The sequence below is a fragment of the Eschrichtius robustus genome, chromosome 15 (genome assembly GCF_028021215.1).
Source record: "Eschrichtius robustus isolate mEscRob2 chromosome 15, mEscRob2.pri, whole genome shotgun sequence".
Taxonomy (NCBI): Eukaryota; Metazoa; Chordata; class Mammalia; order Artiodactyla; family Eschrichtiidae; genus Eschrichtius; species Eschrichtius robustus.
In genome coordinates, this window is record NC_090838.1 from 62,898,839 (window position 1) to 62,915,154 (window position 16,316).

The 16,316-nt window shown below is 34.3% G+C and overlaps 1 protein-coding gene across 4 annotated transcripts in view; it reads right to left on the reverse strand.

Annotated features, from left to right (window-relative positions):
• Positions 1-16,316, reverse strand: part of EXOC6B (exocyst complex component 6B) — a 713,885-nt gene that overhangs the window by 602,840 nt on the left and 94,729 nt on the right. For all 4 annotated transcript variants that reach the window (XM_068564227.1, XM_068564225.1, XM_068564224.1 and 1 more), the window contains exons 2-5: positions 15,330-15,495; positions 11,127-11,174; positions 9,357-9,447; positions 9,199-9,244 (exon numbers count right to left, since the gene is read on the reverse strand). In XM_068564227.1, the coding sequence (XP_068420328.1) occupies positions 9,199-9,244; positions 9,357-9,447; positions 11,127-11,174; positions 15,330-15,495 (351 nt within the window). The remainder of the gene's footprint in view (positions 1-9,198; positions 9,245-9,356; positions 9,448-11,126; positions 11,175-15,329; positions 15,496-16,316) is intronic.

Here is a 16,316-nt window from a genome sequence, read left to right on the forward strand (position 1 = left end):
TTTTCCCTCCTGTGTTCCAAAAATCAAAATCTTAGTCCAAATAAATGAAGGGAAGAAAGATCTATTTCCCCTAAATTAAGAAATAAAATTACAAATATAGTTTAATCTGAAATGGTTGCTTTTATTAAAATTTTACAGACTCACAAACAATACAATTCACATGGTTTAGTATAAACAGAATGGTGTTTATACTACAATTAGGTACGAAGAGCTATGTGCAATAAAATGCATTTCCTCTAGAGAGAAACTTTAGAATGGATATAAACCTAGAAATTAAGCCAAAAAGATAAACACACTTTAGGGTTTAGTTATATTTTGGAACATTGTTTATAGAATGAGAAAAATCTAACAATGTTGCCTGCAGACACAAGGCACATTCACTGATGAGACACATGGCTGCATGGTGAAAACATCTGGTCTGTCAAATAACTCCACATTTTTCAAGGCTAATTAGTACAAAACCCAGTGATTTCTGGCAATAAAGAATGTTACTTTATTTCCCCATTGTCCTTTCCCTAACATACTCATACTCCAATTATAACAGATCAATAAGATTCATTCAAATTTCTAGTGTACTTCAATATCAGTGACAGGTTAAAGAATGACAGCCAATTAAACACCTCTATAGCAGACACCAAAAGAAAAAAATTCTATTTCCAGGGGCCGTGGAACTCTAAAACAAGATTTTGACATTACTTTTGACAACCTCTAAACATTAAAACTGAATCAAAAGCCAAATGTGCTAGCTCTCCCCCTCCCCCCACCACATGCAGGCTCCCTAATAGAGATGCGAGCAGAAAGAAAGTAAATGAATTAAAAGTAAGAATTTTTTTTAAATAAGGCAGGAAAAGATGTCTAAATAATCCTAAAAATTGGATAACTTAAGGTCAGAATAACTTAGACATGGTTGAATGCTATCCTGAGAAGGGGAATGTTGATTCTAGGCAAATTAAATTTTGGTACTTTTTCGTCACGGTATGGAACTTGTTCACAATGATGGTTTTTTTAAATTCTAATAAGTAATCTTTCAAAGTGGATTACAACTACCCATGAGAAATTTTTTAAAATTCAGAGTATGATAAGAATATAAAACAAAAGCTTTCCACACAGAAAATATTAGTGTCTTTCCTAATTAAAGAGCATCATTAAGAAATATTTAATCCCTTCTATGTGCTAGAGATAGAAAGATGGTCAGATATCTTTCCTCAGGGAACATAAAACCTAGTAGTATAATGAGTATTTATAGCTTTAAAAAAAATAACTAGGCTTCCAGCCATTAAGGAATAACAAAGAACAGACATGAACTCTCACTCTTAAGAAGTAAAATACTGGCTAAAATACATAAAACAACTGCTTTCACATAGTGAACATCAAGTAACACAGAACTGTGATCTCTGAAAAAAGGGAAACAAACAAGGTGAATTTAAGAGTTATCTGGGGGGCTTCCCTGGTGGCACAGTGGTTAAGAATCCGCCTGCCAATGCAGGGGACATGGGTTCAAGCCCTGGTCTGGGAAGATCCCACATGCCTCTGAGCAACAAAACCCGGGCACCACAACTACTGAGTCAGCGCTCTAGAGCCCGTGAGCCACAACTGCTGAGCCCCCGTGCCACAAATACTGAAGCCCATGCGTCTAGAGCCCATGATCCGCAACAAGAGAAGCCACTGCAATGAGAAGCCCGTGCACCGCAACGTTGAGTAGCCCCCGCTCACCACAACTAGAAAAAGCCCGGGCGCAGCAACAAAGACCCAATGCAGCCAAAAAATAAATAAATAAAATAAAAAATAGTTATCTGGGTTATCTGCCTGAATGTGATTTCTAGATCATGGACACAGTCAGAGAAAACCCAAACAGAGCCCAACAACTTAGCAGACTTAGCATCAGAGATAGGAGTTCAGGAAAGCTTATGCACCTTAAGGTTGTGCAGCAGAATTCCCAAAAAAAAAAAAAAAAAAGGAAGCAATGCAGAAAGTTACATAAGGGTTCCCTTGAGTCTTTGCTAAGTACTAGGCCAGGCACAGAAAAAGTGAAATTCTGCATGAACAGGCATAAAGAAGGGAGGGAAGGAAGAGAAGGAAGAGAAGGGAGGGAGAGAAGGCAAGGAAGGAGAGACAGAAAGACAGCAGCAAGATGTAAGATAAACACCTCAAGGAGCTCAGACAAGACAGAGAAACATCTGAACTCTGAACAGCCAAAGTGAAGAGTCCCTGGGGATTTCTGAGTTTTTCAAAGTAGATGAATACTACTCTGAGTAACCCCTGGAATGAAGGAGGGCCTACCAAAGCTTAAAAATGGGGTCTGATGGGATTGGGATCAAGTGGATCTGGAATCAACTAAACTGTTCGCCAAAACAAAGACCAACACCCTCTAAGAAAAAAAAGCTCCCCAAAATCCAGACACTCAACAACATAATATAATGACAATTATCCAATCAAAACTTACAAGACATGATAAGAACCAAAAAAATGACCTGTAACTAGGAAAAACAAAATAATCTTCAGAGAAACCCAAAATACCAGAAGTGACAGAACTAGCAAAGAAGTACATAAAAACAGAAATTAGAGCTCTGTTACAGGTATTTTTAAAAGATGCAAAAATAACAAAAGAAATTAAACATAAAAAACCAAATGGAACTCCTAACGATGAAAAATATATCATCTGAAATGAAAATTTCACTGGATGAGATTAAAAGATTAGACAATGAAAAAGAAAGAACACAGCAATAAAATCTATCCCAAATAAAGCAAAGAGAAAAAAGACTGGAGAAAAAGAAGATCCTCAAGTCACCTGTGGGATTATGTGAAGTTGTCCAACATAGATATAACTGAAGTCTCAGAATGAGGATGGAAAAAGGACAAAAAAAATGTTTGGAAAAATAATATCTGAACATCTTCCAGATTTATGAAAATTTCAAAAAAAAACAAGCAACTAAACAAACCACAAGCAGTATAAATATACACACATATTCATGCATACAAACATATTTACACCAAAGCATATCAAAATCAAATTGCTGAGAACAAATTATACAGACAAAAGTTTTTAAACAGCTGAAGAAAAGACACATTAAGTAGAGTGACAAAAAAGTTAAGGCTGTTCATATACTTCTCCCTCAGAAACTACATAAGCCAAAAGACAAAAAAATGATACCTTAAGAACTAATGAATCTATAAACCTAGAATTATATGCCCATCAAAAATATATTTCAAAATGAAGGTGAACAACGAGATAGCATTTCACACCCACCAAGATGGCCATAATCAAAAGACAGACAGTAATAAGTATTGGCTAGGAGGTACAGAAAATCAAATCCTCATATGCTGCTGGGGGGAAGGTAAAATGGCACAGCTGCTTTGGAAAACAGTCTGGCAGTTCCTCAAATGGTTAAACAGAGTTACCATGATCCAGCAAAATTTCATTCCTAGGTGTATATAGCCAAGAGAAATGAAAACGTATGTCCATACAACAGCCTGTAAACAAAATTGCATAGCAGCATTATTTGTAAAAACCCAAAATTGTAAAGCCAAATGCTCATCAACTAATGAATGGATAAATAAAATGTGGTAAATCCATACAGTGGAATATTCAGCAGTTAAAGAGATGGGACTTCCCTGGTGGCACAGCGGTTAAGAATCCGCCTGCCAGTGCAGGGAACACAGGTTTGAGCCCTGGTCTGGGAAGATCCCACATGCCGCGGAGCAACGAAGCCCGTGCGCCACAACTACTCTGTACTCTAGAGTAGTAGACAAGCCACAACTACTGAGCCCACATGCCACAACTATTGAAGCCCACGTTCCTAGAGCCTGTGCTCCACAACCAGAGAAGCCATCGCAACGAGAAGCCCGCACACCACAACGAAGAGTAGCCCCCGCTCGCCGCAACTAGAAAAAGCCCGTGCGCAGCAATGAAGACCCAACGCAGCCAAAAATTAATTAATTAATTAATTAATTAAAAAAAGAAATGAAGTACTGATATATGGTACAACATGGATTAACCTTGGAAACATTATGTTAAATGAAAGAAGCCAATCACAAAGAATGATATATGATTCCATTTATATGAAATGTCCAGAATAGGCAAATCTGAAGAAACAGAAAGTAAATCAGTAGTTCCCAGTAGCCGGCAAGGGGAGCAGGGAGAAAATTGTGTGCTGATGGCCAGGGGGCTCAGAGTTTCTTTTGTGAAGAATAAAAACATTCTACAATTGATTGTGGTGATGGTCACACAACTCTGACTACACTAAAAGCCACTGAATTGTATACATTAAATGAATGAAGTGAAAAGTATGTAAACTGTATCTCAATGAAGCTGTTAAGAATATTTTAGAAAAAAGGATATTAAAAACAGACAATGTAAAAATTAAAAAGAAAGCAGCAGTGGCTGGCTGCATTAATACCAAACAACACATATTTCAGAAAAAAAGAATATTACCAGGGATAAAGAAGAACCTTCCATAATAACAAATGGGTCCTTTCGTCAAGAAGATACAACAATGCTTAATGTATATGCATCCAATAAGAGAGCTTCAAAATACACATAGCAAAAACTGAAAGAACAGAAAGAAGACATATGCAAATCCAGTTATAATAGGCAACTTCAACACTCCTCTGTCAACAAATAACAAATACAAAATCATAAGGATAGAGAAAACCTGCACAACACCAAGTATATCTAAATGACAGTTAAAGAATGCTCTCCTCAATAACAATATATATTATTTTGAAGTGTATATGTAATTTTCACCAAAACAGACCATATGCTGGGGCGTAAAACAAGTCTCAAAAAATATAAAAGGTTGCAATCATACATTTTACATTTATGAACACAATGAAGTGAAATTATAAATCAATTTTGATAAATCTGGGAAATCCCCTAATATTTAGAAATTAACCAATGAACTTCTAAATAGTCGGTGAAATAAATTCTAAAAATTACCAAAAAAATTAGAAAATATTTGAAATAAATGTAAAAAACACCCCACAACATCATAAAACATGTAAGATGCAGTCAAAGCACTGCTTAGAGAGAAATGTACAGCTTTATATGGCTACATTAGAAAACAGAACCAAAATCAATGCCCTAGGCCTCCACCTAATAAAGCTAAAAAAAGAGCAAATTATTTACAATAGCCAAGACATGGAAGCAACCCAAGTGTCCATCAAGAGATGAATGGATAAAGAAAATATGAGATATATATTGTGAGATATATATATATATATATATATATATATAACTGAATCACTTTGATGTACACTTGAAACTAACACAACATTGTATATCAACTATACTTCAATTTGTAAGAGCAAATTAAACCCCAAGTAAGCAGGAGAAAGGAAATACTAAAGATACCAGCGAAAATCAGTAAAATAGAAAAACAAGGAAAAAAGCTCAGTAAAACCTAAATTACTATTTTCAAAAAAATAATAAAATTGACAAACCTCTAGCCAAAATAATCAGAGAGACAGAGACAGAAACAAAGAGAGAAAAGACAAATTATCAACATAAGCAATGAAAGAGAAAGTATCACTATAGATCCTACACTGTTAAAATAATACAGGAATATCATGAATAACTTTTGTTAAGGAATTCAAAAACTTGGATGAATGGACAAATTATTTGAAAGATACAAATAAGCAAAATTTACTCAAGAAACACAAAATGCAAACAGCCGTGTATTTATTTTTTTAATTAAATTTGTAGTTAACAACTTTCTCACCAAAAACAAACAAATCTCCTGGGCCAAGTGGTTTCACTGTTAGATTCTACCAAATATTTAAGGAAGGTAATTGCCAACACTACACAAATTCTTCTGGAAAACCAAAGAGGGAAAACTTTCCAAGTTATTCACGAGGCCAGCATTAATCTGATACCAAAAACAAAGATATTACAAAAAAGAAAACTACAGACAAGTATTTCTCATGAACATAGATACAAAACTCCTCAACAAAATTTTAGCAAATCAAATACCACATCATATTAAAAAGGATAATTTACCATGACCAAGTGGGATTTATTCCATGAATGCAAGTTTGGTTTAACATTCAATACAATTTATCATATTAATAAACTAAAAAAGAAATTTAAAAAAAAACATATGATCATCTCACTGACATAGAAAAAGCATTTGACAAAAACAATATTCATTCCTGATAGAAACTTTCAACAACTAGAAATAGAAGGGAACTTCTTCAGCCTTCTAAATGGCATGTACAAAAAGACTACATCTAACATATATGACTTAATGGTTAAATGCTTTCCCCCTAAGATCAACAACAGGGCAAAGATATCTACTCTCACTACTTCTATTCAACAAGTTGATACTGAAGCTTTTTTTAATCTCTGTAATTTTCTATAATTTTAGAACTTCACAAAAAGGTTACCAGGGAAATAATATTACTTTCTATCTCAGTGAACAGAATTTCTCATACTGTTCAACCTATGTTCTCTTATATGAATGTATCCTCCCAGGGAGAAGGCAGTCTGGGAAATAATCTATTCAACATAGCCAGTTCAATAAAACAAGAAAAACAAACCAAAAAGAAAGCATCCCAACTGGAAAGAAAGAAATATACCTGTCTTTATTTTTAGACAAGATAATCAGCTATATAGAAAATCCAATGGAATACACAAAAATGCTACTAGAATTAGTAAGTGATTTAGTAAGTTTGCAGAATACAAGATAAATATACAAATTTAATAGTATACTAGTAATAAATGACTGAAAATTGAAATTTAAGAAGCAATACCATTTATTTATTTTTTTATTTTTATTTTTTTTTTGGCTGCACCACTGCAGCACGTGGGATCTTAGTTCCCTGACCAGAATTCACACACATGCCCCCTGCATTGGAAGGGCAGAGTCTTAACCACTGGGCCACCAGGGAAGTCCCAGCAATACCACTTAAAATAAGCATCAAAAAATACAAAATAATTAGGGATAAATATGATGAAAGATATGTAAGACTTATTCACTAAAAACTAAAAACATTGCTGAAAAATATTAAAGAAGACCTAAATAAATGAGAGCATTCATACTGGTGGGTGAGGGGTAAGATGGACCAGCATGGGATACAAGGGACCTAGTGGGGTAAGACTGTCTGTATAGGAAGGCAGCATTGCATGGAGTGTCAGAGCCAAACAGGGATGAGGAGGGCATTCAGGCAAGACAGAAGCATAACACAGGGTATTAGAGCCCAAGTAGAGTAAGGAGGATACAATATAGGAGGGCAACTCAGTGTGCAGTGTTGATACAGCTCAAAGGAGCCCAAGACATATAAACCTACTCTTTGTGCCAGAAAAAGGTTGAGCTAGAAATACTGGTGAACAGTACTTATGACAGCCACTCAAATTAAGAGGAGAAATGTGGGTTGTTCATGTAATAGACTACTATACAGCAATTAAAATAAGTGAACTAGATCTCTATACATAAATTTTAAAAAGCTCTCCACTAGTACGTAAGCCCCACAACAGCAGATATTTTTGTCTATTTTGTTCAGGGCTATATTCCCAGCACTAAGAGCAATGCCTAACAACACAGTAAGTACTCAATTCATTTTTATTGAATGAATGAATCTCAAAAACACAAGGACTGAGAACTATTCATGTAAATGTTTCTAAAAACATAAAATACAACATATGATTTATGGATATTAAAAACATGGACTAGAAGGACACACCAAATTTATGATACTAGTTTCCCCAACAGAGTAGGGAAAGGGACAGGACTGAGGAAGGGGATATGAGTTTTATCTATAATTTTTTTAAATGTACATCTTTACCTCTTTCTGTCCATATGTGTTTATATATATGTCATAAATATTACATATATATGAATCAAAACTGGAATTGTTGCTATCTGTTAATTCAGAGAAGTTGATACTGAAGTTTTTTTTTAATCTCTGTAATTTTCTATAATTTTAGAACTTCACAAAAAGGTTATCAGGGAAATAATATTACTTTCTATCTCACTGAACAGAATTTCTCATACTGTTCAACCTATGTTCTCTTATATGAATGTATCCTCCCAGGGAGAAGGCAGTCTGGGAAATAATCTTAAGAAATTCAAAAAATATTGATGCCTCATGCTTTAACTTTAAAATTCTTGAGAATTTATCATTTTTATTCACAATATTTTTAATCTTATTTCAGTATTAAATACATTTTAATTCCATACTTTTTCCCTCAAAACTAGGTAAAATTAACATTCCAGGAAGATGTGTCCTGTTTATCTTATAGCTTCACATACCCCCATCATACGACAGGGTACTCCAGGGCAGAGAGGGTGGAGGTGCTTACTCTAGTTTGGGAAGAAGAGCCAAAGAGTCACTATCAAGTTTCCTGTGGAATAAAACCAGATGAAAATAACACATAGGAAAAGACTCCTCTGAACTTAACCTTGACCTTGCCCCTTGTGATGGTTAATTTTATATGTCAACTTGGTTAGGCCATAGTACCCAGAGATTTGGTCAAATATTATTCTGGATATTTCTGTGAAGGTATTTTTTACATGAGATTATTAGCACTTAAATCAGTAGACTGAGTAAAGATGAATACTCTCCATAATGTGGGTGGGCCTCATTAAATCAGTTAAGGCCTTGATAGGAAAAAGACTAAACTCCCCAGAGGAAGACGGAATTCTGCCAGCAGACTGCCTTCAGACTCAGGCAACAATATTTACTCTTCCCTGACACCAGCCTATCAGCCTACTATGCAGATTTGGACCTCCATAATCATGTGAACCAATTTGCTAAAAAAATCACTCTCTCTCTCTCTCTCTCTGCACACACACACACACACACACACACACACACACAACACTGGTTCTATTTCAATGGAGAACCCTGACTGATTCACCCCAGCAAAACCAGTAACTATTTTTTCTACTATAATACTAAATCAAAGCATGTTTCTCAAATTAACTATCACTAAAACAGTTACATGCTTTTCCCCCTAAAAAGCTGGGTCTTCTAAAAATCAAACTACGTGTAGTGTTTTTTATTAAACATAATACATGACAAAATACATCAGCATATGTAAATAACTCTCAGGATGAATCAATAGATATACAAAAGGCGAAAGAAGATGTTATATGGACTTAATTATTTTTTGAAAAGTTATGCTAAATATGGACTTTTAAAAAAATGCTAAATAACAGAAATTTTAGATAATACAAAGTATTCAACAAAAAAATAACTTACCTTTTAGTTTTCATCTGGTCCCTCAGTTTGCTATACATCTCCAGGACTTGAAAGAGAAGGGGAAAAAGAGCACACAAGCATTATTTAAAGAAAGTGAAAAGACTAATTAAAGCTAAAGGAATTGCATCAAGAATTCTACTCTATTTCCAGTTCCTCACCTGGAAGACACAGCATTAATTTATCAACAGTGGCAGAAATATTTCTCTGTTGTAGTCGACACTGCTTCAGCTCTTCCATTGCTATTACCAGCTTAGCAAGAGGGAAAAAAACTGAATTATGCCAACAGCTGTAAATAAAAAGCTTTCAGTCACATTTTTCCACCCTATGTTCAATTCATCAGAAAGTCCCAGACAGTTTCATACTAAGACCTGCCAAGTGGACTACGGAACTGCCTTTCTCAACCGGTAAAACATCCCTGTATGGTTTCCCACTTTCTCCCCAAGATGCATACATACTACACTAGAAAAGGCTAGGTGAAATGAAATCTTAAAATTCAGGGGCTATCCAGGAGAAAAGAAAAAATGTGCAGATTTGCTCCACACCCTATCCAGACTCTTCATGATTTATGATTTCATCAATCTTCTAAGAAGATCCTATATTTCTGTCATCAGTGCTAGACTCCTGGAGGAAAACAGTCCTTCCTATACAGCTTCAAATGAATCTTGAAAATAATCTGCAACTAAATCTGTATTTCAACAAATAAACCACACAGTTAGAAGTTGTGGCTTTTCCAAGAGCTCCAGTTTAATGAAGAGTATCTCACTCTTCTTCTCACAGCATTTTAAAGTCTTCCATCTGAAGTCATACCACAATAAAACTAGAAGAAACTGCATTCTTTGCAAAAACTTAAAATATGTGAGACAAACTTTTAAAAAGCAATAATCTACATGGCCTCTTATAGTATTTATCCCATACCCTTTCCTAAAAATGTTATCTACTTAGATACTATGCAAAAAAGAAAAAAGGGAATGGTCCTGATTAAGTTACTGATAAGACAATCAAGGGCTAATCTTAAAGATTATTAAAATTAAACACTAAATAAGTATTAGGCAATGAGGAAGGTACATGATACAGAGAGCAGTAATAGATTATAAGTCAGAAAACTTGGGTTTTAGTCCCAGCCTTGCCAATTACTATGTAAACTTTAGCAAATCATCTGTTTTAGTTTCCTAATCAATAAAATAGTGATAATACCAGTCTTGACTTTGTCATAGGTCTGCCATGAGGATTAAGTGAGAAAATGGATGTAAAATAATCTTATAAACTATGATGATTTAAATGATGAGTATATCAATTAACAGAATCAGATTCTTTTTTTTTTTAAACAAATACTTATGCATATTCATGTTGTGCCAGTCACTGTTTAGGTAGGTAGAGGGGATATGGCAATGCAGTTTAAAAAAAAAAAAAAAAAAAAAAACTTGACCTCATGGAACTTAATTTCTAATGGAAGGAGACACAAAAAACAAACATATAAGGAAAAATGTATAATATCAAAGCATGATAGGTGCAATGGAGAAAAATAGAGCAGGAAAGGTAAAAAGAATACAAGGGGTGAAAGTGAGACTGCAATTCTAAATAAGGTGGTTAGAAAAGGCCTCATGAAGGAGGTAACATGTGAGGAGCAAAGATCTGAAGTAGGTAAACATTTGGGAAAGAACATTCCAGGCAGAGGAAACAGCATTGGCCATATTATGACTACTTAAGTGATTTACAAACACAGCTAAGGAAGAAGGCTACATACTCTCATTAAGCTTTCTAGTGCTATATTCATTTACTTCAGATAAACATTAGGAGAAGCAATGATAATGTCCAAGTTCCTCCAACATGCTGCTTATGGTCTTACAAGCCACTAAATCAAGAACACAGTTATCAAAGAGAATGACAGGAAACAGAAAACATTTTTTCAAAAGGTAAACTGGCCTTACTTCCTTTCCCTCATGTTGTAGTTTTCTATTAGTATCCGTCACTTGATTCTGTGGAGAGAAGACAATTTAAACTCATAAAAAACACTTAGATAATAGTTGGATAAGATCAAAATTTTAAATGAAAAGACTAAGAATAGGTATTCAGATTGTTTCCATATTCCACCACATTTTGGTTTAGTGGTGTTCTCTTGGGATCAAATTATATCAACTTTTCTACTGAACATTTGTATGACCTTTTGAACAATAAAAAAAATTACTAAAAAATATGTTCAGTTTGAAATATTACAAACTAAAATAACATAACAACTAAAGATCACACTTTCATTTGGAAAGGAAAGAAAAAATATAATAGAAAAAATAACCTACAAAGAACCTTACCATCTCTACTATGTGTAGAAAGAACAAATTTTATCATAGATAGTCCTCACTTCACCAATGTATTCCTGGAAAACTTGAGTATAAATTGAACTTTTTAACTCAGGTCAAATATTTCTACTTATCTAATTTTAGAAAACCTTTTATCTTAATTTTTTGGATTATTAATTCTTAATAGTTTCTAACACTTCCACATTCCCATTTTTCTAAATTAATCTCTCCATCAGACAGTCAAAATCAGGTGAACAAGCTTTAAAATTATGTACAGTTCATAATTTAAAGGAACTGGCACCACTTATTTTGGTAGCCACTTTTGAAGAATCAACAGATATAAAAAAATTAAGTATATAGAACAGTAATTTCCTCACCTTCTTAAACATTATCAAAACATGAGCAGTATTAACTTCTAAAGCTTTCTTTAATAGAGGCTTTCTATACTTCCACCAATAACTGCGACTCCTTTCGTTTTTAAGACACTCCCTTAACCCAGCATTTCCTATTATGTCTCTTGGAACACCAAGAAATGGTAGTTAAAAGGTACTCTGCACTCTGTATACACACACACACACACACACACATCAATATGTATGGGAAATACCACTAAACAGGTTAGTTTATTCAGGACTTCCTGAAGCCCAAGAAGGAGATATCACACGGTGTTTTCCAACTTATTTTATGTAACATCCTTTTATTGAGGATCATCTCAAGAAACTAGTTTTTCAGGAACACACCTTTGAAAACTTTGCCCTAAACTATACACTATACACTATACCTGGACTATCACTTTCTGAGCAGATTACCACATGCACTGCCATTGTAGCAAAAATGCAGCCATAAACGTAACATAAATGAATGGGCATTGCTGTGTTCCAATAAAACTTTATTACAAAATTAGGAGGCAAGCTGGATTTGGCCTGCAAGATATAGCTTGCTGATCCGTGTTCTAGAATAAGTGAGACTGAAGAGTTTATTATTCAAACCAATAAATGAATGTTATTCAAAAATGGGGTTAATATCAGCTCAATATAAGAAAAAGCTTTTAAGCGATGTGAATAAAAATGGGGTGGGTTGCCCTGAGTGATCATTGTTCAAGAATAATTAATTTTTTTTCGTGTAAACAGATTTCAAAAAATTCAACCTTCCATAAATACTACTAAATTCAGCATCACTGTTTCTACTAAAATAACTTGTTTACTTTATAAAGATACCATTTCTGAAATTTTTTTTACCTCAAACTCATTGTAAGAAATATATTTTACATTGCAACCCAGTACACAAGTATAGGGAATGCACACGCGTGTGCACACACACAGACACACACAAACACAGAGAAATAAAATTTTCAAGAAACAATGTTTAGACTTACTACATGTAATACACTTTATTGTTTCCTTTTTTATTCTATTTCAATTTTTATTAAAAATACTGATCATAGCCCACTAAATTGATTTCATGCAAACCAGAGTTCTAAAACATCCACAGGAGCCTAACCAAAGCTTCTGATAAGAAAGGTAATTACTATTTCAATACTATTTGAACATAACGATGGGAGGAAATCTATACTGCCTGTCTAGGATGCTACTTGTTGATTCAGAGAACATATATATGTATGTGTGTGTATATATACACACACACGTACCAACATACATACTGTGAATCAAAAGAAATAATGGACATCCTAGAGAGAGTAGGATTTTTCATTGTTATGTTCAAATAGTATTGACAGTAGGTAATACTTAACCTATTCCATTTTCTAAACTCTTTTCTCAAGTTCAAGAATTTCTAAGTTTCATAGGCTCTTAACACAGGTTGAATGGATGCCCCCTAGAGCAGAGTCTCCCAGGTGTTAATGGTGAGCATTATGGGCAATATTCAGGTACTTAACCACATGACTACTTCAGTAACCAGACACAGAGCACCCCGTTGCCCATCATGGACAAAGGGCCCGAGGAGCAGAGGGAGAGGTTTTGGAATACAGGCATCAAGAACAGCCCAAGGTGAAGACGGATGGGAAGCTGGGATGGCTGAGTGAGGACAAACAGCACATACAGCTCCTGGCAGAAGCCCCGTATCTTTGTTTTCACATATTTCAGATACTTCTGTCCATCTGACGCTTTTCAGCCCCCCAAAACTCAGTATAACTTTTTAAATAGAATCAAATTGTTCATGCTTTTTAATCTGCTTTATACGTTAAGCAAACATTTCTAATGCTTCCCCATGTCAGATATCCTTCTACAATATATTGTCGTTTATTACTCTTTTAAATGGATACACCATGATTTATTTTACTAATCCTCTAGCACATCACTTTCAGGGACATTTTAAAGTTTTAGCCATTAAAAAATAAAAAATCACATGAACATCTCTGTATATGCACCTGTAGCTGTAGAATAAATCTTAAAACTATGTGGAGTTTTCAGTATTGATAAATAAAATCGCTCTCCTTAAAAGTTGTAACAGTCTACACTCCAACCAGGCATTCCCAGGTTGATAGGTATCATCTCCAATCTTAATACTTGTTTCATCTTTGTCATTTTATTAGGTGGCACGTTATTGTTTAAATTTGCATTCCTTTAATACTAAATTGTAGAGTTCCCTTATATTTCTTATGTAAACTGTATATTAACATGTATTTCTCAGTTTTCTATTAGTGTGTTCATATTTCTCCTATTAATTTGTAGACTTTTTCTATGTTAGGATATCAATCATTTGTCATGTGTATTTGTAAATATTTTTATTTATTATTTACCTTTACACTTTTAACTTCTATGTAGAAAGTTCTTTCATTTTAATGTTTTCGTACCTATCAATATTTTCTTTCTGGCTTAGGAATTGTATTTAGAAATGTATCCCTCACTCCTAAAAATCACATAAATATTCATCTATATTTTCTACTAGTTCCTTGATGGTTTTTTTACATTTAACTTTTTAGTTCATCTGAAATTAAATTTGGTACATTGACTGAGAAAGGAATCTAAGTTAATTTCAATTATAATAGTTAAGCATTAAAGAACATTAACAACAAATCAGAAGAGTTGTTACTTTTGGAGGCAAGGGTGGAGAGAGTCACTGAGAAGGATAAAAAAGAGAGATTTAATTTTGTTGGCAATATTATATTTCTTATGATGATTGGATAGTTGTTGTACAGGTCCATAAACTCTTATCTGAAACCTTGGGACCCAATGTGTTTTGGACTTCAAAATTTTGGAAATTTTATAAAGATAATATGGTACATATTGTTTATTATGTAACAATGGGCACTAGGACAGCATCCCATAATCAAATACAGTAATATTTCTGTATCAAAGTCAGTTACCCAAGATACATGAATTTGCTATGCCAGGGACAAAACCAATATAGCTAGCCTCTTTCCTGAACTTAAATCTGTCATATCAAGAAAGAACCTTCATGCTTTGGTAGAAGACACTCCCCAACTAACACTAATTTTTTTTTCCTTTGGCTCAGATTGCCTTGCTGCAAAGACTTCTACAGGCATGCCTTGCAATTCTGTCATCCAACAGTGATGGCTTTCATCTAGCAAGGAAGCAGACAGATGACATGAAGAGTCAACCGAGTTTCTGTTTGAAAGAAACTGATTCTTGTCACTGGTTCTCATCCACACATAGTTATCCCAAATAAATTTTAACTTAAAACAGTATCCTTTCCAGCTAAAAGCCATAATCCCAGTTACCTATGTTGCAGTATAAACTCCTTTCTTACTATTCAAAAATTTTTAGTACAAATATGTAACCTGCAATGTATTCCCCACTCTTTTAATGTTCATCAAAACCCCAAGACAGAGAGAAGCAAGTCTTAGAGTCTCCTTACTTTGAGTTTCTGGGCTTCTCCTCTTACTTTCAGCAGTTCCGTTATAGAGTCCACAAAGCCCTGGTAATGAAAGTTGCACATTTTCTCAATTTCTCGGTCATGATTGCGGATGCGAGTTTCAAGCTTCTCCATGAATCGTCCATGTTCCTCACCATCATAGACAGACCTTTTAAAAAAAATGGCATGGAGATTATACCAGATTTACATCTAAGAAAGAGAAACAGAATTACAAACCCAGAAGCAAATTTATTTGGAAATCAGGTATTTAAGTTACATAAACCACAGAGTAATCCAATTGTATTAATGTTGCCCCAAAGCTAGATGAGTATTTTTTTTAGGAAAATCCAAAATTTTGTTTCCTTATTTACTGAAAAATATGTAAGTGTTTGACAGTATTTATCACAGAATTCTCATCATAAAATGAAAGGACTGAATTACAATTCCTCCGTACCTTTCTTTCTCAATTAAACTAATCTAGAAAAACTTAATTTTGGATAAACCTAACTATACATTTTCTCCAAGATTATACCCTAGAACCTGATGCTGCTGGAGAGAAATAACGTAACTGTGCTGCTAGACTCAGTTTAGCTATCTGACGACAAATTTAAATTGGGCAGCCAGACACCGCTAGTTAAAAATAATGAAATTATCCCGCCAAATACCACCACCAAAAAATCACTTTGTAGTCTCCAAAATGTGTGAAAACCTTACTTCTCCTCTCCTCAAATGTCTACCCTCTCTCTCGCTCTCAGCTGCACTTCACAGGAAAAAAAAAATTCCTCTCCTCAACCAACCTACTTACATCTGAAACTCCTATTCTGTCCACCCTCCTGTAACAATGGAAAAAGTATTTCAAGCTCTTATCTACAGTCAGTCATTCTTGTTGTCTCTAAGAACTTTCCTCCTGCAGTTATACCCTTTTATCCCTATCCTGTATTATATATTTCTCCCACTCTACTAAGTCATTCTCATGGATATTTAAACATG